The 23,700-nt window shown below is 40.5% G+C and overlaps 1 protein-coding gene across 3 annotated transcripts in view; it reads right to left on the bottom strand.

Annotated features, from left to right (window-relative positions):
- Nucleotides 1-23,700, bottom strand: part of NR5A2 (nuclear receptor subfamily 5 group A member 2) — a 138,788-nt gene that overhangs the window by 39,178 nt on the left and 75,910 nt on the right. For 2 of the 3 annotated variants that reach the window (XM_012806678.2, XM_023514547.1), the window contains 2 exons: nt 22,381-22,500; nt 12,436-12,583 (listed from right to left, as the gene is read on the bottom strand). In XM_012806678.2, coding sequence (XP_012662132.2) covers nt 12,436-12,583; nt 22,381-22,500 — 268 coding nt within the window. Of the gene's footprint in view, nt 1-6,363; nt 12,584-22,380; nt 22,501-23,700 lie in introns of those variants that run through there. The other variant, XM_023514546.1, reaches the window with a different exon arrangement.

The following is a 23,700-nucleotide window of genomic DNA, read 5'->3' on the forward strand; positions in this document are numbered from 1 at the left end:
TGCTGTGAGCTGTGATGCCACAGCACTCTACCAAGGGTGACAGCTTGAGGCTCTGTCTCAAAAAAAAAAAAAAAGAATGTACTTACTGTGCTTTGAACTTCTTTTGAAAAAAATTTAATTAATGATCTGTAAAAATTTTCAACACACACCTGAGATCATCTCATGGCACACCAGTGTGCCACGGCAGAGTGGCTGAAAATTGCTGCCCTATGATAACAATGTCTTCTTCTGGAATATCTCCTGAGGTAGTGTCCTGAGACTGTTTAATAGTCACATTTTTATTTTATAGATGGGGGGGGTACACCCTAAAAAAATAATAAATAAATCTGGGCATAGTAGCTCACATGGGTAAACCTGACACATTGGGAGGCCGAGGCCTGAGGATCGCTTGAGCCCAGGGGTTCGAGAACAGCTGAGAAACATAGAGAGATGGATATCTACAAAAGACACAAAAATTAGCCTGACATGATGGCCTGTGCCTAGTCCTGGCTATTCAGAAGACTGAGGCAGGAGGATCTCTTGAGCCCTGGAGTTCGAGGTTATAGTGAGCTATGGTGATGCCACTGCCCTCTATCCTGGGCAACAGAGTGAGATCCCATCTCAAATAAAATGAACTAAGGATAAAAAGCGTAATATTAGGTGATAAAAAATTTTCTCCTCTGTTATAGCCTTATAGGACCACCGTCATATATGCAGTTCCATCACTGACCAAAGTGTTATTATGGGGCACATGACTGTCTGAGGGCAAAATGATACACAACTAGAATGTGATCACTCCCCACAGTAGGCAGGTCACATTTCATTATGGATGGCACGGAGCTCAAGTGCCCCCCAGAGACTGAGGAGTGTCAAAGTGTGAGACACTGCATAGGTGAGTGTGTCTCCTAAACTCAGGGTGTCCCGTGGACGGTGTGCACAACTGGCCCCGATGCAACGAAAGGCAATGTGCACGCCTTACTTTACTGAGAAATCACTTTACACATCACAATGAAAAAACCTGTAGCTTTTGTGGGAAGGCATGACTAAGAAATATCTAGATCTAATTTTGAAAGTAACGCAAAGCATGCATCTCCATCTGCGCTCGCCCTCGAACGTCACGTCCAAAAATCTCGGTTTGCATCCTAACTCTACATCCCTGTTTACAAGTCAGTTAACCTCTTGTAGCCTCAGTTTCCTTATTTAGAAATGAGAGGTCTTCGTTCTTGGCAACATTGCCGGTGCTTTTCTACACCAATGTTTTAGGATTTGGTATTTCCAGAGTTAAGGCCAGGTAGCTCGAAGCTGAGGTGTTAGAAGCAGCACCTCTTGCTGAGGCTTGAGCGACCCCATGCACGGTTTCCCAGCTCTTTCCATGCCTCTGGTTGCTGCTGGATTTGTGTAACACGAGAGTGGACAAAGGCCTGCTGATCAATAACCCACGGTGGAAGAGAACGGCACATAGGTGGAACATGCATTTGTTCCACAGAACGAAGAAACAGAAAGACTGAGAGAAGCACAGTGTTGTTGGTGGCGTGTTGTATCTGGACTGTTCACTTGATGCACAATCCCTGGTTTGGAACGGTGTCCCCAGGGTAGTTTGGTATCCTATCGAGGCTTTTTCTTCTCTTTGGAAAGAGTATGTCCTGCCAGCTCCTATACTGCCTTGTACAATGGTATTGCACGGTAGGCACCCATTATATTTCGTGGCATTTAATGTTTCAAAGGTGAGGCAAAGCCTTACACTTTCACATTTGATCTCGTTTCCTGGTTTGGATTGGTCTGTTTGGAATTTAACCTTCTTAACCAAACATCTACCAGAACTCAAGATTGGACTCATTGGATTTTATCAGTAAACTAGAAGGAAGTTCTAACAAGAAGTCCGATGTGAGTCACTCATTTACTCCATTCTAGAACAGATCCGAGGCACTAGGTGTCCAGAGTTCACTAGTGTGTCGGTAGCATCTGAGCTGACCATGGTAACCTACTAACCTGTTCTGAGTCAGCTCTAAGACAGCCACTGTATTCTGAGATGCCAGCAGAGCGGGTGGTGCAGCAAAAGTGGGCAGAAACGTCAACCAGATTGCCCAACACGCTCACTGATTTTTCTTGCTGGCTATTTCCAGCTTGTCAGGCCACTGTGTCTCTGAAAAACCATCTCCCTAACTAACAGTAGTTAGCAAAATGACAATATTAGTATTAACAACTAAAATATGATAAATATTTTGGGGCAGAAGCTATGCAGAAATATGCTTAAATGCTATTTAAGCAATTACATTCTTGTGCCAGCAAATAACAAATGATAATCACTTCTTCCCTGGCTGTAAGTATGTATTGATTAAGTTCAAACTTAGAACTCCAAAATGAATTATATCTGGTCATTGCTAAACTGCTTTGCTCACTGAAAGGAAAAAAAAAAAATCCACACAACACCTATTATGCTGCATTTAATTAAGACAAGCATCAACTTTATGTGCCATTATTTGCTTCTGCCAAATCTCTATGGTGTAAATATTGAATGGTGGCATCTCTTGAATGCTAATCAATCCTTTCTGAATTTCAAATGATTACGTAAGTTTTAGGAAATGCTTATATGCCAGCAGTACCCTCAGCTGCATAGATATCAGCAAGGCATTATTTGTATGAAGATGTGTGTGGTTAGTTGACAAGGGTCTAGTGAGTGTTTTTCTAAATTAGAATGTCATATATGAAAAGGTAAAAACTGAGATGGAATACTAATTGTGAGAACACTGGGATATTTCTTTTGTTTATCTGTCTTCGTAAGGAACAATTTATTTTATTTTTTTATGAGACAGAGTCTCATTATGTCACCCTCAGTAGAGTGCCTGGGCGTCAGAACTCACAGCAACCTCAAACTCCTGGACTCAAGCGATTCTCTTGCCTCAGCCTCCCAAGTAGCTGAGACTACAGGCACCTGCCACAATGCCCTGCTATTTTTAGAGACAGGGTCTCGCTATGGCTCAGGCTGGTCTCAAAACTCCTGAGCTCAAGCAGTCCACCTGCCTTGGCCTCCCAGAGGGCTAGGATTACAGGCATGAGCTACTGCTCCCGGCCTCAGGCCTAATGAGGAACAATTTAACCAATGAACTTGGGTAAAGATTGAGGTAAACAAACTGCTTTACTACACTTTGTTGGTCCGTCAGTGATGGGGGTGCGTGTGGGTATGTGGAATCACAGTAAGGTGAAGCTGTAACAGCACAGACATTTTGACCAGCTTCAGGAAGAACGATTACTATATTTTGCCGCATAGAATAGGCCCCAAGGCATAACTGTGCACCTATGTTTTTGGCCCAAATTTTTAGAAAAAAAAATATTTTGTTGGAATTGTTTTAATTCAGATTTGTATTTGTTTATATTAGGCCCTTGCTTTTTGTATTATAAAAGAACTTTAGCATTTATTTTTTAACATCATGGTACAAGAAATTTTATGCAACAAATAATTACAAAACCCAAGAACTGAGACAAGGTACAAAGAAGTTTATGCACCAGTAACAAACAGTCATCTATAACGTGCATTTCTCATTTTTCTCTCAAAAATCTGGGCCCCAAAGTACACACTATAGGCATGGCAAAATATGGTACCACACAATGGCAAGATTGATTTTTCCTGTTTCAAGAGCCACTTTTATGGACAGCCACCAAGTAAGAAGAATTTTACAGTTTATAGAACACTCTGCAGACTCTCATGCTTGTTTCAGAATTAAGTTAATACTGAGGCACAAATTATTATGCACAAATGTACATTTTTACTGGTTTTCAACCTTTCTGAAGCTTTCCCAGCACCTCAGGAAGGAGGCTGTCAATTAAGGAATAAGAACAAGCCTTCTTATTTTGCTTTCTAGGCTCGCTGTAGATTTACAGTCTTGCAAATAACATATTCGGTGCTGTTATCCTCTGACTTACAAAGTGAATGGACAGTTCATTTTGCTTTAGGCACAGAACATTTAATCACTGTGATCAAATTTCTTTGTTGGATCTGGGACTTTCTTTTATTAACTGGATTTAATATTGCAAAAAGGGTGAAAGGGGGTCATTGACTTTTTCCTTTGTTTCTATTGCTTTGCTTAGAATTGTGCTGTTATTTACCTCCCACCCAATACACACATAATAGGGACACCCAGTTCACGGCAATAAAACAACACAAAACAAACTCAACAAGTTGCTGATACTCTGCTAGAAAAGTATGAAACAAAAAAGTAATGTCTTTCTTTTGGTAACCCCCTTCCACTCTTTTTTCCAAAGCTGTGTCTATAACATTTCCAGGCTACTCTACAGGTGTTGAGGACACGGAGCACTGGGACCCTGACTGTGTCCCCAGGTATACCTTCTTCTGGTGGGGGGTGGGGGTAGGTGGGGGGGTCATAGCTTAGGAAGGGCAGAATATAGGAGTTGTGAGCACAGCCCAGTCCAGAACCACTTGCCTTTCGAGTCAGACAACCTCATAACTGGCCAATAATCAGGTGATTCCTTTATAAGACAGTTTCCTCTCCAAGAGAGTGGAAGAAAATCTCCTTTATAATTTCCATTTCATTGCCACACTAACATCAGGGCTCAGATCATCAGAAGGAACTGCAGTTTAAGCAACCAATTCATCATACCCTCCACTGATGATTTGGGATGGCAAACAACTGTGCAGACAGAGGGACGAGCCTGTACACAGTCAAGTCTTTTCTCCTTACGAGAGAGCACATAGCAGACCTGGGGGTAGCTTCATAACAGTTTTTCCTGTTGAGGGAAAAGAAGGATCTTCTCTTAAAGAAAAATGTAACAAGCAGGCAGAAAGAGGCTCTGGTTGAAGAGCAGTAGTTTTCTGGGTTATGGTAACACAGAAGCCTTTTGGATCCTTCACTTAATGATGGAAAGTCCACTATTTCTACATGTCTCCACTGTCTCTTGTTAAGATGTCAGATTAGCAGCTGCTCTGCGATCCTTTGCCCATTTATGAAACCTTCATATTTTCTAATGAAGAGTGTGTGTGTGTGTGTGTGTGTGTGTGTGTGCACGGAGAGAGAGATTGAGACCCAGCAGTGAGAAGAGAGAATAGTTCCGATAAGTGATGAATTGTGCTGGAGTCAAAGCTCTGCACAGAGGCCCTGATTGGGCTGGGGCACTGACAACCAGACTCCGATTGGCATTTTGCTTCACCAATTGCACTGTGGGACGCTTTGACAGTGAACCTTTGCCAGGTTCAGTTACTGAAAGTCAGAGGACAAATGGCATACTTAGGTGAAGGGAAAACAAGTGCTAGATCTTTATATAAATGTCAAAGCAGAAGAATTACTGAACAAAATTCAAATAAGAAAAAAATTCCTTACATCGGAATTTTAGACTAAAGACTATTGGAAAAACAGCCACTGCAAATAAATTCCTTTACTCAAAAGACCGAACTCATGCACATTTGTCAGCTAGTAAACATGGTGCAATTTTATTTACCATTAACAATGTCAGCTGAACTTAGCGGATCATATTATAATCCTACCACTCTGGGCGGCTGAGGCAGGTGGATCCCTTGAGCTCAGGAGTTCAAGAGCAGCCTGAGCAAATTCTAGACCCTGTCTCTACTAAAAATAGAAAAACTAGCCAGGCATTATGGCGGGTGACTATAGTCCTAGCTAGCGAGAAGATCTCTTGAGGTCAAGTTTGAGGTTGCTGTGAGCTATGACTCCACAGGGTCATAGCTACCTGGGGCAACAGAGTGAGACTGTTTCAAAAAAAAAAAAGTCAACATCATATTGCGTGTGCAGAGTGACAGCACAACCCTTTAGAGAAGTGTAAAGGCTACCTGAAGACACAGCTTACAAACTCACTACCACCCTCTCCCCCAGGGAGCTTCACCTACCTGTACTTCACAGACAAGGTGGCTCCGCCTCTGTCTACTTAAGAGATTTTAATGCCACAACCACCAGAGGGGAAGAGAATGACCATTAGCTCTGTCATTTGATTTTCTTTTACCATCACGAAGAGTTAAAGCACATGCTCAAAGAAACAGATAACCTCTGATCTGGTAGTTTTCCTTTTGTCTAGTGAATGGCCCGAAGAAAGTGTCCTGCCTAAGAGGCCACAGCTATAAGGTGGACGTCTTTGGAGCGGGAGGGACCAAAGCCTCAAGGCAAATGCTTTCTGGGCTTTATTTTAAGCACTTTAAAAATAAAAAAGACTTTTTAGACCAGGTTGACCCAGGAACACATGGGTTTGAACTGCATTGTCCATTTACATGAGGACGTAAAATACAGTACTAGTGGGTGCTAACCCCTGGGGCTGACCTTTACCAGACTCAGGTTCTGCAGGGCAGCCTGGGACTGTACGCGGATACGGTGGGCTGACTGATTTGTTGAAACATAACCATGCATGAGTGAACCTGCCATAGTTCAACCCCGTATTGCTCAAGGGTCAGCTGTCTATGGTAGTTTCAAAATATTAACTGATAAGCTCAAGTGTCTCAGAAGAGGACAGCGCACTGGCGCAGGGAGAACACTGATTGGCATTCGGAGTGGTCAGTTCTAGACCTGGCTCTGACCAGGAAATGTTGGATAAATTACCTGCTTTTATTTCTTCAACTACAAAATAAGAGGGGATGGTCTCCGATGCCCTTCCCCTCTGAAGGGAGAAAGTAAGTGATCTGCCCCCCTCAAGCCATTTTATTACCACCACCCAAGGAAAGCGTTCTGCGTCAGTGTTCACAATGCCCTCTATGGCACAGAGCACAGTGAGCCTTTGACGTTTCTAAAGGGTTGTGCTGTGACTCTGCTCAATGCCTGAACTCCTGAGCTGTGGCTATCACAATGTCAAATACACCCTAAAAGCTGATCATCAGGAATTCACTTCATTTATTATTTTATTCACAAAGGAGGACTTTGTTTAAGTCTCTTCCTTATAATAATCCTTTTCATCATATGAAAATTTACTTCCTTACTTGATAAAGTTAAAACAAAAAGCCCTCTACTATTTAGCCATAGGATCTATTTTCCAGTCTCTCTTCCAATGTTGTGCTTGTTTTTCTTTTTTTGAACTACTTTTTCCATTTCCCATTACTTTTTCTTAAACCTAGAAGTCGGGAGGAAAAGCATTCTTTCATTCATGGATGCAATAAATATCTATTAAAAACCTCCATCTGTCACGTAGTATGTGAGGAGTAAAATACACACTGTGTTCACGAGCCTTAGAGTTTATTAATTTGATAGAGGAAAGGCCTTTGCTTCCCTAAGAATACGGAGACGACCATACAGCCCCCCTTTTGTCAGAGGAAAGCAGGTTAAGGCAGCTATAACAAAGAGGAAAATGTTCTGCTTTCCCTTAAATGAACCACTGTTTTTCCTTCCAAATAATGATTTTAAAGGTCTTTCAAGACCTGAACGTGTTGCCCATCTTTTTTCTATTTCCTTATTCATCCCTTTTCAAAGTCCTTTTCAGTTGTTGATCAAGTTACATCACAGATTAATAAGTAATACTGTTTATTCTGGAACATTTCAGGAATTCCTTGGGTGATCTTTGATATTTAAGATAATGTGCTTTAAATTCTTTAAGATAAAAGAATTGTGGTCAGATGCTACAGAAGGCCTGAACTGAACCCGGGGATGAGCAAACAGCTCTTTGTTTGAATTATGCCCTTTGCTTCTCCACAGATAGGGTTCGTTCACGGCAGGCCAGGGAGGGTATCTAGCAAGGCAGTAGTTTTTCTGTCTGGATGAGTTGAGTCTTTCTTTGAGGCAACCACAACCCATCTTCCACGGGGCGCTTGCCTCCATGAGGACAAATCTTACCTGGGGTGTGTTATGGTATATGAGATCAAACAAGCACATTCAAGATTTGGAAATTCGTTATAAAGCAAAGAGCGACCAGGATGAACATAGATATGATTTTTCTCCATCCCTTTTACAGCTTTCCATCAAGGCCAAGAAAGACTTGCTTAACTGTCGTGGGCTGAAAGCTTATGATCTTACATTTGCTTGGAATAGAAATAAACTTATCACCTGGTTTTAGCCATCAATATTCTTCCTAATCTTTCTTCAAGTTAGCTTTTCCAAAGAGCTTATAAATAAATATTTCCCCCCATAAACTGAGAGAATGCAAGCTGGTAATAATTTAATTTTGAGAAGGCATTTACAACAGAGTTCTTTGGAAAAGTTAGTCTCAGAAAACTAACTTTTAGGCTAACCTACCTCCCATTACTTATCACAGATTACTTTGGTAAGGGGTTTTCTTTGAGTTTAAAACTAAAGTAAGCTTATTTATTTATCTATTTTATCAGTAAATACTTTTGCAAGACCCTACTGTGTACCAAGCAATGAGCTAGAAATCTGGGCTACAGAAAAACCATAAAGGATGACTTCTAACTTCAACTGAGTTCAGTTCAAGAGCACTGACTTCTACTGTGCAGAATTATCTGGAGAGCAGAGCAATTCCTTTCAATCGACTTAGAAAGTCTAAACTTAAAGAAACATGAAGTAAATTTTTCTAAAAATTTAGGCTTAGGAAATCCCCTGAAAGAGAATAACAGTCTTTAACTCAGCTGAATATAAGATACACTTTTAGAAATATTGGCCGGTAAGACAAGGAATGGTTTACCCTTGATTTAAATCAAGGGTATTCATGAGGGGAAACAGGATATAAAATGCCTCTAGTACTTTCTCTTGCACCCTGGGCCACGGTAAGAATCCAGCAAGGTTCAGCCACTGGGTTTTCAGGCTGAGAAAATCCAAAGCCAGAGTAACATCTTAGTTGACATGGTTTAGTTCCTTGTTGCTTTGAGCACCTAAGCCACATTAATACTCCTAATGGGCTTGAACCTGCAATAACATTATTCAGGATGCTTCAGTTGGTAACCAAGTGATTGCTTTCCAGTTCTGAGTTGGTTTTCGGGAGAAAACAGTTTGTAGGAATTCCATCTGTCTTTGGATCACATGCCATAATGATATTATTTGTGGATAACGATCCCCTTTCTGCTTTCTCTATAGGATTTATTTCTACATTGGCTGGTGACATCACTCACTCTGATTCATTTTTAGAAGAAGGTAGAAATATAAACCAATCAATAAACATCCAAAATGTTATTTTGGCCTCCCTTGAGTTACAGTTTTAACTGGTTAACTTGGAATGTCTTCTTTTTCGCCAAGTTATAAATTGGGCTCAAATTATAGTATCTCACGGTTAGGCAACAAAATATGGCAATTTAACAGGATTTTAAGAAAATACTACAATTTGCAGAGATTAGGCCTCCAGAGTCTAACAGTGAAACAGTCTCTCAGGAGAGGGTATTTTTGACTTTCATTCCCATTTTCAACCAACTTAACAAATTGAGGTCTGCACACAGATACAATTTGAGAGGGGAAATCAGACAGCAGATCAGAACAATTCGAGTCAACAGTATTTTCATGTTAGTCCTGTCATTAGCTTTTTGTGTAATCAATAATCAACATCAGGGAAGAACAACTTTTAGGAGGAGGTTGGCTGCTACTGGAGCCTGCTCTGACTCCACAGATTAGTTCCTGCTCCTTAGATTTTTCTGTTCTGGCAAAACACCCAGAAACCTGAGACTCATCCTAGACTTCTCCCTCTCAGCTGTCCCATTCTGCGGTCTGCACCTGTAACTGGTTCACTTCCCTCATTTCACTCCCATTTCCAAGGAGTATTAAAACACATCTGAACACAGCATTTCCAGCTTTGTCCCCAGCCACTGTCCACCCACTACCCACATCACTACCAGAAAGGCAAATCAACTTACGTCACTCAACTCAGCTCTACCTTTGATCAGAACGTGGTCATGCATTCTTGTTGTCTACAGAATGAAAACCACAGCACCTCTTCTGCTTACCGTTATCTTATCCCCAGAGCCCAGCTCAGTGCCTGACCATAGCGAGCACCCGGTGGGTATAAGTTGAATGGCTCGGAGGCCTTCAGTTCTGTAACCGGGCCCCTGCCTACATCTCCATGCTATGTCCATGGCTTCCCTTGACCATATTCATCAAATGTTTCCCCAAACTTGTTTTGCTCTCTCTTGCCTTCACACTTGAGCACAGGTTGTGCTTTTGGCTTACAATGCTGCCCCCGCTTGGGATCACACACTACCAATCTCTTACCAAATCTATCTCACAGTTTCGTCTCTCACAGGAGATGCAGTCTACTTTCAACACAGCCCCTGGCCTCTAACCAGCCCACAAAATCCTCACCTTACTCCAGGAGCAAAGGGGCTCAAAGCAGGGCTGAGATCAGAACATACCGGGTTTCAAACTCAGGGGGCTCAAGGCTTGTGAAGGTCTAGGACAGCAGGTATTGGCTTAGAACTTGGGCTAAGCTTTTAGCAGTGGCCCTGGTATGACTTTATCCTCAATCAAGGTGTTTTGGGGGTTAGTCTGGGCACCTGAAAGCTGATTATCCATATAGATCAGCGAAGTTGAAATTAAAAAAAAAAATGTTGATCATTCATTGTTCCAATGGTTAAACAGTTTTCCGCTCATAATTTGGAAACTCCCTGAATTTTACTGCCAGGTACTTGCCCACCCCCACTAGTAACTTCTCTAAAAATAAATTCTTGGTCAAAACTCTATTCACCTCTGATCTAAAAGCCATGCTTGCTTTCTTCCTTAAACAACAAACAAACAAGGTTTGAATGGATACTAAGCTAGCTATTGACTGGTGCGCCACGTTCTTGAAATAATCGACATGCTCATTCAACAAGAGGCTGTGTGAGGTTCCGGTGAATATAGAGGGTGCCAAAATATTTCCTTTCTTAAAATGTGTATACATTGTTTTTGGCACCCTCTATATATGCCCCAGTTCTTCAGGAAGATAGTTGGTGAGGTTCAAAGGTGGAAAGCATTTCCAATCTGCTCCCCTCCCCAACAGTATTAGCAGAGAGTGTAATAATTTGGAAAAACGATGAAGGCAAGATGAAAGTGTTGACAACTGAAAGACGCTCACGGTGGTTAATGTGAGCATCTTCAAATGTAATACGGTTCTTGGAACTAATTTAAAATACCACTGAAGGGAGATGACGCTCTGTAAATATTTTATCACTAAGATGCTGTAAGATTTCTCACACATGTATGGCCCCATTTTTCATTTAATTACTGATCAAATGTACGAGTTGAAAAGACTAAGATATTGCCATAAACCAGAATAATTTGTGCAATTACAGTGAGGGGACCTATCTCACTCTTTATAAAAACTATGCATGTGTAAAAGAGTCAGACTTACTTGAACAGAATGTTCCTTTTTATTGTGGTTAATATAGAAACCACACAGGATCTAGTCCTGGCATTGCAAACCTTTGAACACTACATCTATGAAATTCTGTTGTCTTTTTGAATTTTCAGTAACATTTCTTTCTTGCTATATTTATCACATTTTCCAAAATACGAAAATGTTCTTTTTATTTTAAATGTTGACTGCACATGAAAAATTAACTCTGGTTCTATTACTTCAAACTATTCCTTTATTAGCAACAGTTGTGCAGTGCTGTCAAGAGGAATTTTAAAACTGAAGTACCAATTTTGGAGAGTAGACACATCTGTTTTGCTGTGCAGTTTGTTTTATTGTTTTATTTCTTAGGATATGAATTCACGACTATCTTATAACGGGAGACTAAAGAAAAAGCATATGTTGGTAAATCTGATTTCTGCATTTTCTCATTTGAGGGAAGTTGCCTCCCTCAGCTGTCTGCCAATAAGTAATAAATGGACTTGGCAAAAAGTTTATTTAAGTTGGCTTTATTAAGCCAACAAAATACAGAAATCAAGTAAGGGACAGGCAGAAAAATCTGTTCCTTTGAAGTCAATAAAAATCCATCTCCTTAATCCTTTTTTTATTCCAAGCAGTGGTGATTTTTCTCATCTGACTCACTGAGAACCTTGATTTAGCTAATCTGTCTTGCTTAGTTATCTTTCTTCTCCAAAGCTTTCCTAAAGAAGCATCCTTTCCCCTTGACAACTGTCATCTTTTATACTTGCATAGTGGTGCATCTGGTTATGAACATTCTCTAGTTAATCCCAATAGAGATTTTTTTTTGAAAAAACATGTTTTTAATTACTATTCACATTTTAGAAGACTAAAAATAGCCATAGGTAGCAAGCAGGAATAAAAGTCACATAGAAACGATTGACATGGAAAGATGGGTCTGAATGGACCCTATACATCTTTCCAGGGTGATCTCCTTTAAGCCTCTGCCAGAGCTTTATTTGACTATCGCTTATCTGTCCATTATGAAGGAAAATCCAGGACTCGGATTGTATAACTCATTTTCCACAGGCCAACCTCTCCTCAAAAGAACAGTGAATTGTGTAGAAACATACATGAAAATCTATTCATGTTTGAAGATGTCGTGATTTGTAAGGAAGGCATTCCCTTGATAGAACCAAAACATATACTGACTTCAAGCGACTCCCATGTCAGTTTCATCGAGTAAGCGTTGGTTGTATATAGGATGAGAAAAGGATTTCTTACCTAAACTAAAAAGCACCAAGAATTTCAAACACACAAACTCTCGTTGGTCAAACTGGAGAGAACGAAGTTTTGCCACTAACTCCTGTGCGTGACTCATGAGGTTGTTGAGGGTGGCCCCAGCTTGTGATGCTATGATAGAATAGTCCACCTGCAACACAGAAGCACAGAGTTGTAAGGACTATCAGATGAGAAATACGGGCTTCACTTGAGATGGTTATGCACTGTGGATAAAATCAGGCTGTGATACAAATTTATAACATGGGACCTACCCTATCAAAGTACTTGGAGACACATTCTCTTATTTATTGCTTCTTAATTATCTTGACAAATCTAATCATTCTGACCAGCTTTGTAGGAAGCAGGTTGTGAATACCTACATTTTAGGTACACATGCCTAAAAGGTATAAATAGCTTTTTATATTATGAAATTACATCATTAAATAAGATCAAAAATGTTTAACTCTCATGAATAAATTGGAAGAAAAATATTCTGTCCATAGAAAATGAATCCAAAACAGTGTTCTATGTGGATACATTGACATTAACTAGCACATGAGAAAAATTAAGGTAGAAATACATTTCTGTATGTTTTATGAGACTACATTTTAAAGTCATCATAGGTGGCGCCCGTAGCTCAGTGAGTAGGACTCTGACCACATACAGAGGTGGAGGGTTAGAATCTGGCCTGGGCCAGCTAAAATCAACAATGACAACTGCAACAAAAAAATAGCCGGGCATTGTGGTGGGTGCCTGTGTCTCAGCTACTTGGGAGGCTGAGGCACAAGAATCAATTAAGCCCAAGAGTTAGAGGTTGCTGTGAGCTGTGACACCATAGCACTCTACTGAGGGCAACATAGTGCGACTGCCTCAAAAAATAGATAGATGAATAAATAAATAAATAAATAAATAAATAAAACTGATCACAGTTCAAGATCACATGCTTGTGGATGATGAATCACATTTAAATTATTCCTTAGGTTGCTGCTTCCTAAAAAGCTATGGCATAAAACTGCTATGTTGAGATGATTACATGAGATTACACCAGATTAATGTATCTCTCTAAAGACAGCAATGACTTTATTTATAAGAAGAATAATTCTTTGGTCTGGAAAGCAAAAAAGAAAAGGCTTATTTCCCTTTTCATTAAAAAAAAAAGTGCTCTTAGATTATTCATGGGGACATAGGAAGTTCAATTAATAAGAAGTTAAGATGTCGGGCTGGCTGTCAGTGATAGTACTGGCTTTGCTGCTGCGATTACAGCGTAATGGGAAAGCCCAGTTGGTACCTCATGCTCCCATCCTGTTTTTAACTGGAGAGCTCTCAGGCAACCAGATACTCTTTCAGGTGCATTTAATATTTGCAGCAGCAGCAAATTTGTCTGGGAGGCAAGTCCTCATCTGCCACTCACCCAGAGCAGACTGTATTAAATTTTTATATTTATTGACATTTCATTACCATAATTGACTGCACTTGCTTCTCTAGGAGAAGGCACCGGGCTGCCTCCTAAGCAGGAGAACTAGTCCCTTGAGTAGAATTTGCAATTAAAAACAAGGCAGAATGGATTTTTTTTTTATTGTGTAAATATGATGAGTTGAATTTTCAGCTTTAACTAGAGAATACAGGGTGTACAGGACCCTTTTTCAAGAGTGTGAAAAATTATGAGTCAGTGGAAAGACGACCCCCAAAGGTGTCAATCAGTTTACATAGAGTCAACTATGCATGAAAAAGCCATGGTTAATGTGTGTTCCTGGAAAGCTCTGGCATCAAGGGCAGCGGCGTCCTACCTGCTTTATCTGTGTGCCGGTTTCTGCCCACTAAATTTAAACATCAAGCAATCAAAGAGGTCCTTTGATTTCTGTCTCAGAGAGTGTAAAAGAAAGGGTCAGTACACCGGCACCCTGAACCTGAACCTGAACCTGAACCTGAACCCGAACCTGAACCTGAACCTGAACCCTGAGCAGGAAGAAGATGAACGAGACAAGCTGTTGAATTCTGTGGAGCATGTTGAGAACATCAGCCCAGCACACAAAGTGACGTCCCCACTCATTGCCAGTTCTCTTACGGGGGAACTTTCTGCTTCCAGGAAGTTCTTCAGTTCTTACTTAAAAGAGATGTCTGTGCTCTAAATTCTTTAAAAACCGCACAGACCCCAACTACTTCAGGTAACAACCTCATACTGTATTTTGCTGTGTATAATACACTCTTTGTGTATAACACGCACCTACATTTTGGGCTGAAACTTTCAGGAAAAAAAAAATCTTTCATTTTATTTTTTAATTCAAATGTTTATTCGTTTATATTTTGGTACTTTCTATAAGGGAATTTTAGCATTTATTTTTTAACTTATAGTCCAAGAAACTTTATGTAATAAATAATTACAAAACAGGAAAACATTTATATAGATACAGGATTAGTACTGCCCTGGCGTGTAGGATGCATAACTTTGTTTCCCCTTAGAAATTTGAGCAAAAAAAAAGTAAACATTATACACAGCCAAATACGGTAAATTCTACAGGGACAAATGGGACAAACGGTGAATGAGAGGAGGCAGGTCTCCTGGGCGGCAGTGGTGGACAGAGCCTGGAACTAGGTAGGAGATCTGGGCTGATGTCACCGCCTACAAACCAAGAGCCTTGGGCAAGTCGCCAAGCCTTGGTGTTCTCATCTTTATAGCAGTTAAGGTCAATGATGATAATAAGGTACTTTCCACTTCCGCGAATATAAAAAAATAATCTTAGGTGGGATAATGCTACCAATTTAAGATTGGAATCAATTGCATACACCATGGCTATAGTTTAGTAAAAAAACACAGTGGTTACACTGCTGGCCACATGCACTGAGGGTGGTGGGTTCGAACCCAGCCTAGGCCAGCTAAACCAACAATGACAACAGCTGTGGCGGGTGTCTGTAGTCCCAGCTACTTGGGAAGCTGAGGCAAGAGAATCGCTTAAGCCCAGGAGTTCGAGTTTATTGTGAGCTGTGATGCCACAGCACTCTACCCAGGGCGACAGCTTGAGACTCTGTCTCAAAAAATAAAAATAAAAATACATGGCACATTTTAATAAAAATCCCTACTCAAGCCCTAAACCAGGAAGACTGAGCTAAACTAAAACACAAATACATTAGTCTATATTAATGTTTTATTATTATGATTTGGTTAATTAAATCTCGATGTCTATGTAGTTCTAATAATAAGTTCCAATACTAGAATTTCACACTTGACAATGCACTGCACTATTACCAAAAGGAATCTAAATTGCAACATAGGAGTATACATTCACTAAGAGACCTTTAGTGAAATGGACCTCAAGAAATCAATTGGTTTACCAACAACTTTATAGCTATACATTTATTTACATGCTAATTTGAAAGCTCAAACATGCTTATTAAATGGGGGCTCCGATAACATTTCTTTCAAGGATAATTTATCAACCTGCATTGCTCTGAAGAAGGATGGGTAATTTATTCCTGAGATAACATACAGATCTACAACTTCCTTATATTTTATTACAAACATAATTATGTTTTCATTGTTGAATGCAGAAATTTGTGCTCATTTCAGGGGCAGCTGGCCTTGTCTTTTATGTACTTAGTAAAATTAATGTATTGCTCTCTTACACGTAGTAGTCTTTGTGCCATTAAATTCAAGGGAGATAGATATTGAAGAAATACTCTCAACCAATGTCCCCTTTGGATAAATTTCACTCATCATGAAGGTGGAAACAGTTTGAGCTAAATTGCTTTTAGTTCTAATCACCAAAATTTTGATGACTTGTATATTGTAAGGTGCCTGTCATTTTAATATGATGCACAATAATAGAAGATAATAAGTTGCCAGTAGACCTTTCCCTTAGGGAGATGTTACAGTGGCTGTTAATTAGCCGCAATATGCAAATAGTAAAAACCAGCCCCATTTCACAGTACACTATTATTTTAAACATATATAGATAGATGTGTTTGCATTTGTCTTTAAATACTAGAGAGAAAAGAATTCTTGTCATAAACATAAGAGGCTACAATAGTTATAGAATCGATTTGACAGTGCTTAATATTACTGATAATCACTATTTCCTTCTTGGTTAATAAGGTTATTTAATGTATTTATCAGGTATGCAGATGCCTGATTAAAACACACAATTAAAACAGAACACCTAACTTTAGGATTAAGTGAAACACTGAATCTTTATTTCAATACTATAGGTTGGTATCCTGGGCTGCTCTTTACAGGGAAACTATTTTGGTGACTTGAGTTCCAAATGAACTATGAGAAGATTCAATTCCGTAAACATTTATGGAACAAACTTGCTGCCCACTGGGCTTAAGAGAAAGGTTGTGGTGTTTTATGTAACTTCTCTCCCTCTCTTCAAGCTCCAAGTACCAGTCTCCTGGACATGCCCTCATTTTTTCCACTCAGTCTAGTCTTTTTCTTCTTCCTCTACTGTGACGAATTCACCACCCTATTAATAGTAAGCTGCATTCAGTAGGAAAAAGCCGGAAGACTGGACCATGGAGCGCCACAGGCCTTGGACTCCTCAGTTTGGGCAGAGGGTTGCTACGAAGCCTTGTGGGATCTTGCATATGTGCTTTCAAGGTAATATAAGATCTCTCTGGGTTCCCACTGTGTCAGGACTTGGGTTCTGATATTGTGGACAGAGGCATATTTAATATTACTATTCGCTAATCTGAAAATACTCAATATAAATAAACATTTTCATGTCTGCCAGGAGTCATCATCATGGAGTCGCTGAGAAAATTCTATAAGGCAACCTAGATATTTATGAGGAAATTGGGAATGCTGTATTTCTTCTGGCTAAGGCTAAAAAGGGTGGTGGGGTTTAATTAAAAAATTTTATCTGACAATTGCTTGTCACTGCTTCTCTAACCCTGAAAGTATTTTAAGCACTGCTATCTGCTTCAAGGGGCAAAGAAAAGTTCAATTGAACAGCCTCACTTTAGGGGGAAGGCATTTCCTTATAGAAGCTGAATCAGGCAAGTGGCTCCCGCCTGTAATCCCAGCACTCTGGGACGCCAAGGCAGGTGGATTGCCTGAGCTTACAGGTTCAAGACCAGCCTGAGCCAGAGTGAGAACTCATCTCTAAAAATAGCTTGGCTTGCGGCCAGTACCTGTAGTCCCAGCTGCTAGGGAGGCTGAGACAAGAGAATTGCTTGAGCCCAAGAATTGGAGGTTGCTGTAAGCTGTAATGCCACAGCACTCTACTGAGGGCAACAAAGTGAGACTCTGTCTCAAAATAAATCAATAAATAGAAACGGAATCATCTGGGCAGCTTTGAATGCCCGTCTTATTCCTCTTGTACTTCCTCCTCTGACATTTTCTCCAACCTTATCTGACCCTGCGTCCTGGGGCTTACTCATGGAAGCGCTCAGGGCAAAGCACCATGCACAGGGCAGTCATTATAGTCATTAATTAGGTAGATGAATTATATTCCTTATCATTATTGACTACAAGGCTGTGTCTAATTTTCCCCTCACATCTTTGACTTCCCTTCATTTATCAGACATCAGAAATAGTTTAACTAAATGAAAAAATTCGTTTCTGTCCTACAGGTGATTGCCAAGCTGCCTGTTGGGGAATGTTGCCTGCTTTATTGGAATAGTGCCATTTAAGTCTTTGCCATGATATCAACACCATGGCCTTGATACAAGGCATCATAGAAACAGACTTCTACCATTTTAAAGCTCACATTCTACACAAATCCGCGGTAGATCAATATGTCTCTGAAGCAGATGAATTATCTTATTTAGAAAAGAAAAGCATTCATTTAAAATATACATTTTCCCCCCCAAAGATTGGAAGAGAACTCAACAAAAACATTGATTTATAAGATAGACTTAGCAGTGACTTTCTCTCATATTTCTAGTTTTGTCTTAATGTTGAAATGATTTTATAATGGTAAGTAATAATCACATTAAAACTGCTTCTGGATGATCTGAATTTACTTTTACAACATGGTTACAATGCCACCATAAAAAAATCCTCTCAAAGGCAAACAGATATAAAACATTTTAAAAAGTATGCATTTAGTCTCAATGAAGAAGAAATCAATTTGTTTTGCTTGGAAGTTCCATAGAGGTTGTTATGCACTGGAATTACACAGGAAGACCAAATGAAATTCCTGCAGAAAGAAGAACCAGGTGAGGTGGCTCACACCTGCAATCCCAGCACTCTGGAAGGCCAAGGCAGGTGGATTGCCTGACCTCACAGGTTTGAGACCAGCCTGAGCCAGAGTAAGGCTCCATCTCTTAAACCCAGGCGCTGTGGTGGGTACCTGTAGTCTCAGCTACTTGGGAGGCTGAAGCAAGAGAATCACTTTGCTATGAGCTGTGACTCCCGAGCACTCTACTGAGGATGACAAAGTGAGACTGTGTCTCAAAAAAAGAAGCCTGCAGTGAAGGCAAGCTCTGGAGCACCTGCGGGTTATCCATAGAGCAGTGTGGCAAGCTGGTAAAGAACACACACTCTGGCACTAGCCCGCCTAGACCTGAACATCTGTCCTACCACTTACTAGCTCTTTTGACTTTGAATCAACCTCTCTTTGCTTCAGTTTCCTTATCTACAAAAAGGAGATAGTAATAGTATGTCTTCATACAGTTAACTCCATAAACGCCAACCTTGTGCGGGCCTAGCCGTGATGACTTCTAATTTTTATGTCAGCACTTGACAGAACTATTTCTTCTAATTCTTACTGCAGCCGTCCCATCACAAGCCCCACTGAACAGATGAGGGCAACACTGAAACTCTAAAGACAAAGGGACTTGCTCAGGATGACCTAGCCAGGGAGTCTTGGAATGGGGACATAAACACAGGTTGTTCTAAACTAGACCGCACATGGGAACTACATGCACGCGTTACCCCCTCCCCCAAGAACTAGTAAAGAAAATGTACTTTGCCCCCAGTTGAGTTGGCATTAGATGTCAATGTAACAAAGCAGCAGCAGTTCTCCTTTTTCGGCTTTCCTCAACTATCTTTTCTTTTTTATAAATCATTTTTTTCTCCAGAATATTGCTTTATTCTTTCATCTAATTCTTTCTTTGCTTCCTTTCATTATTATTTTAGCTACCTTCTTAAAATTGGTGTGTGTTGAATAATTTATTATGGTTTTTGTTGCTGTTGCAACCAAAAGCTATAGTTTCCTTTCTGTTATAATCATGAACGTGTATCTTTCTACTTGAAACTTCCATATATCTCCCTGGGCCACAGGATGGGAAGAAGTGTGTACCTGAAAAGGGTGGTTTGCTATTGGAAAAATCCCTGTTGCTATCCTAGTTCCATGAGAGGAACATTGGAAGGTATAAGAGGGAATGGATGAGTTGTGGGAACATGGTAAGAGTGATTACACTGGGCCCTGAGACCCAGTTAACTTGTTTGAGTTAAGCAATTAGGCCAGAGCTACAACAGTTCTCATTTAGTACAATCAGGTAATACTCACCAGGTGCCTAACATATTCAGGTAGGTAGGTATTATATTTTAGTAGGTACTGTGGGGTCCTACGTATGTATAGGACCTTGCATTTAAATATCTTTTTTTTTTTAGACTGAGTGTTACTTTATGATTCTCAGTAGAGTACTGTGCCATCATAGCTTACAGCAACCTCAAACTTTTGGTCTCAATTGATCCTCTTGTCTCAGTCTCTGGAGAAGCTGGGACTACAGGCACATGCCACAATGCTGGCTCTTTTTAGAGACAGGGTCTCGCTCTTCCTCAGGCTCAAGTGATCCACCGCCTCGGCCTCCCAGAATGCTAGGATTACAGGTGTGAACCACCGTGCCCAACCATGAAATCTCTCTCTCATTCTATTAGAGAGGTCATGTGCTTTTGAAAAGTCTACAGCGCTTTTGCTTTCATCCTAGGAAACTGCAGGAAGCCCAGAGATAAGTTCAAATGATTTATCTAGCTTCTCCCACAAAAGAAAATGAAGATGTCTTCTGTCATTGCCACAAATGAGAAGGTCTGATTGTAATTAATCTTTATAAGGCTCTTCGCTTGGATTGCGTGGGAAAAACCTTGGGAGGGGCTTTGTAGGCCTGTGGTGTACTCTACATGGGGGGAGCCGGAAGACGACAGGCTGCAGGAAACACATAAGGAAATGACTAGCTCTCCACCAGGGAGTTCCTCATTCAACTCTGATGGCAAAATGCAAAGCAGTAATGATCGATACTAAAGACTATAAAACCGTCTATTCCTCGACTGTTCTTGGTTTTGAAAAGCAGAGAGGAAAGAAATGCACTTTCTCTACTTTCTAAATGGTAATTACCTTTACCCAGGAGCAGCACTTAAAGCAAAATGAAATGTGAAATAAGGAGTATTTCTAAAGAGCAGAATGGAAGTGCTTTGAGAAAGAATGGTGCAAACCCATCTCCGAAACTCAGAAAGACATGAAATCAAATTAATTTGTGGGCTGAGACTTGGACTTCTAATGCAGCTCCTAGTTGGGCAATGGTGAGATGCATACCTCGTAATTAGACTCTGGAAATGGGTACATTTCCTCCGAAGTCTTGGGTCACAGGATGAAAATGCTAAACAGAAATCTGATAGCACCAGACATCAAACCCATTGAGACTTTATTTTCTCACCTAGCAAGCTTTTCTCAGGAGTAGTGCAGAGAGCCGGGATCAGATGGTGGTGGAGATGCCTGAAGTGATCCAATTTGCAAAAACCTGAAGATGGTGCTTGCTTTTAATTTGATTGGGGAAATTTGATTTATTAATAATACAGTAAATGATGTGGAGATAGCCTTTCATTTCCAAATATGCGCTGCTGTGGTTTCACAGCACATAAACATTTATGGCTGGATGTAAAAGATCACGGGGCCTGAGTGCTGAAGTCGCCATCGCTGAACAGAGCAGAATGCCCTGAATAGAGAAGCTCCAAAGGACGGAAGGAATCCCTGGGTTCCCGGCACAATGCACTAGCTGCAGAATGGAGGGTAAGAAACTGGAGGGGCTCGTCTAAATCCCATAATGATGGCATGAGGTCCACCAGGTAGACTCTCTCTTTCCCAAGACATCCACACATCTCTCCTTTTTTGTGTGTGTGTGTCTTTGCTCAAATCTCACTTTTCAGGAAGCCCAAACCAACCATTTCTATTTAACACTGAAATCCATGGCTTACTCTATAACACACACATCTGTGGATGAACGCTGATTTCCCATTACCTAACTATTTGTTTTCCTTTTATTCAATAGCACTTTGATCTGTCACTTTTTACAGGGTTTTTTTATTAGGATTATTCTTTAGTGTCAGCTTCTCCCAGTTACAAGTTCCAAGAGGCAGAGATTTTTCTCTATTTTGTTCACTAATATATGCCAAAGCCCCAGAAAAGTGACTAGCACATAGTAGTAGGTTCAGTACATATACCTTTATTGAATAAGTATCTATTCAGAGAGGGAGAGGGACTTAACTGTCACCTTTTCTTTGTCTTGCTTTTGAATGACTGGATCTTGAAAACTGAAACCCTGTCCCTTCTGACTTGCTTGCCTTTAAACCAACTGTTCAGATTGTGTGTGTATGTGACATGTGAATCAGTCCCTTCCACCAATATTGTTCCAGAAGAGTAAGGGTTCCACAACTTATATAGGGTTTTAAATACCTGACACATCAATGTGATGGGTTAATAATAAAGAAGCTTGAGGAGGAAGGCCTGGGTCCTAATCACGGCTTTAGATTTAGCAGTTTGGACCCTTGTAAGCGGAACTTTCAATCGTAGCAGGCTGCAAGCCGCAGAATGCTGATGATTATGTTTGCTTTTACAAGTTTAACTGTAATCATCAGAGGAGGAACAGAGTGCACCAGGTCATCTTTTCTGAATTATTCGCAGCCAATCTCTCCCTTTCAAAGCACGAGAGTGCTTCTGACCTAGTTAAATCCCTTCCATTCTGAACATGCTTAATAAAAAGACACTTTTTTCCTTTGGTCTCTACACTCACTTGTTGCCCAGTAACCAGGAAGATTGATCCTTCCTTTCCGTGTACCACTTGTCGGTAAATGTGGTCGAGGATTAGGAGCTCACTCCAGCAGTTCTGAAGCAGCTTCATTTGGTCATCAACCTGTAAAAGAAGAGAGACAAAATGGACACTATCATTTACTACTTTTTTGTTTTTGCGTAATTTTCTACAGAAGAGGATTACCTATATATAAGCTAGGACGTCTCTACCAACGCTCACCAAACAGCAGATGCTCAGAATTTACATCACTGCTGCTGAAAATCACTATTTTCATTTGGACGAATACTTTTTAGCCTCCACCTATAAATGCTTGACCTAAGCATAATCAGCGGACTGCTAGGAAAAGGCGCTCCATTGAATTGCTTTGTCTACCATTAATAGAACCGTCAGAGTTTGGTGGAGGGAGGTAGAGGCGGCTCAGACTGTTCTCAGTAGGCCCCATTAGAATGACCCCAAAGAGCCCATGCTTAGGTATCTAAAGGTAAAATAGTGCAGTGAACTGAAGCTGCTCGAGTATATAGATGTTAGCAAACTGCCAAACCAGGAAGATTTCAATATACAGCCCAAATGACTCTGAGCTGGAGGCACTCAGCCATGATTGGCCCAAATCGGGCTAGTCTCTGAACAGAACCCTCACCAAGCTTTATCTTAGTACTACCCTGAATTTGATCATATGATTTGGGCAATTTTCCCACAGACTTTCTAAACTTCAATTTCCTTATCTGAAAGGGGAGACAAGAATAGTATCTCCCTTATAGAACTGCTGTGAGGATTCAAACTAAAAGTACTTTGTCATCATGGGCATTTTATACATAGTCCAGCTTGCCCTCCAGAGACTCTCATTCCTCACTGACAATATATATCTATTTCATGTATAGTCCATGATCTAAATATGAACAGCATATTGATCCATTCCGATGGCTATTTGTGTCTGTTTACTTCTCATTTTATAATGTTAACCAGCCAAGCATCTTGGTATGCTCAAATGCAGTAGCAATGTTTGGACATACGCTATGCCTTTATGAAAACAACACTTGACATTTACATGTTGTTAATTTTTTTCTTTTTTTTTTTTTTTTTTGGAGACAGAGTCTCACTCTCTTGCACAGGCTAGCGTGCCATGGTGTTGGCCTAGCTCACAGCAACCTCAAACTCCTGATTTTAAGTGCTTCTCTTGCCTGAGACTCCCAAGTAGCTGAGACTACAGGCACCTACCACAACATCCAGCTAATTTTTTTTTCTATTTTTGGTAGAGGTAGAGTCTTGCTCTGGGTGGTGTATAACTCCTGAGCTCAAGGGATC

Source organism: Otolemur garnettii, unplaced genomic scaffold (genome assembly GCF_000181295.1).
Source record: "Otolemur garnettii isolate 467f Iridium unplaced genomic scaffold, OtoGar3 scaffold00055, whole genome shotgun sequence".
Taxonomy (NCBI): Eukaryota; Metazoa; Chordata; class Mammalia; order Primates; family Galagidae; genus Otolemur; species Otolemur garnettii.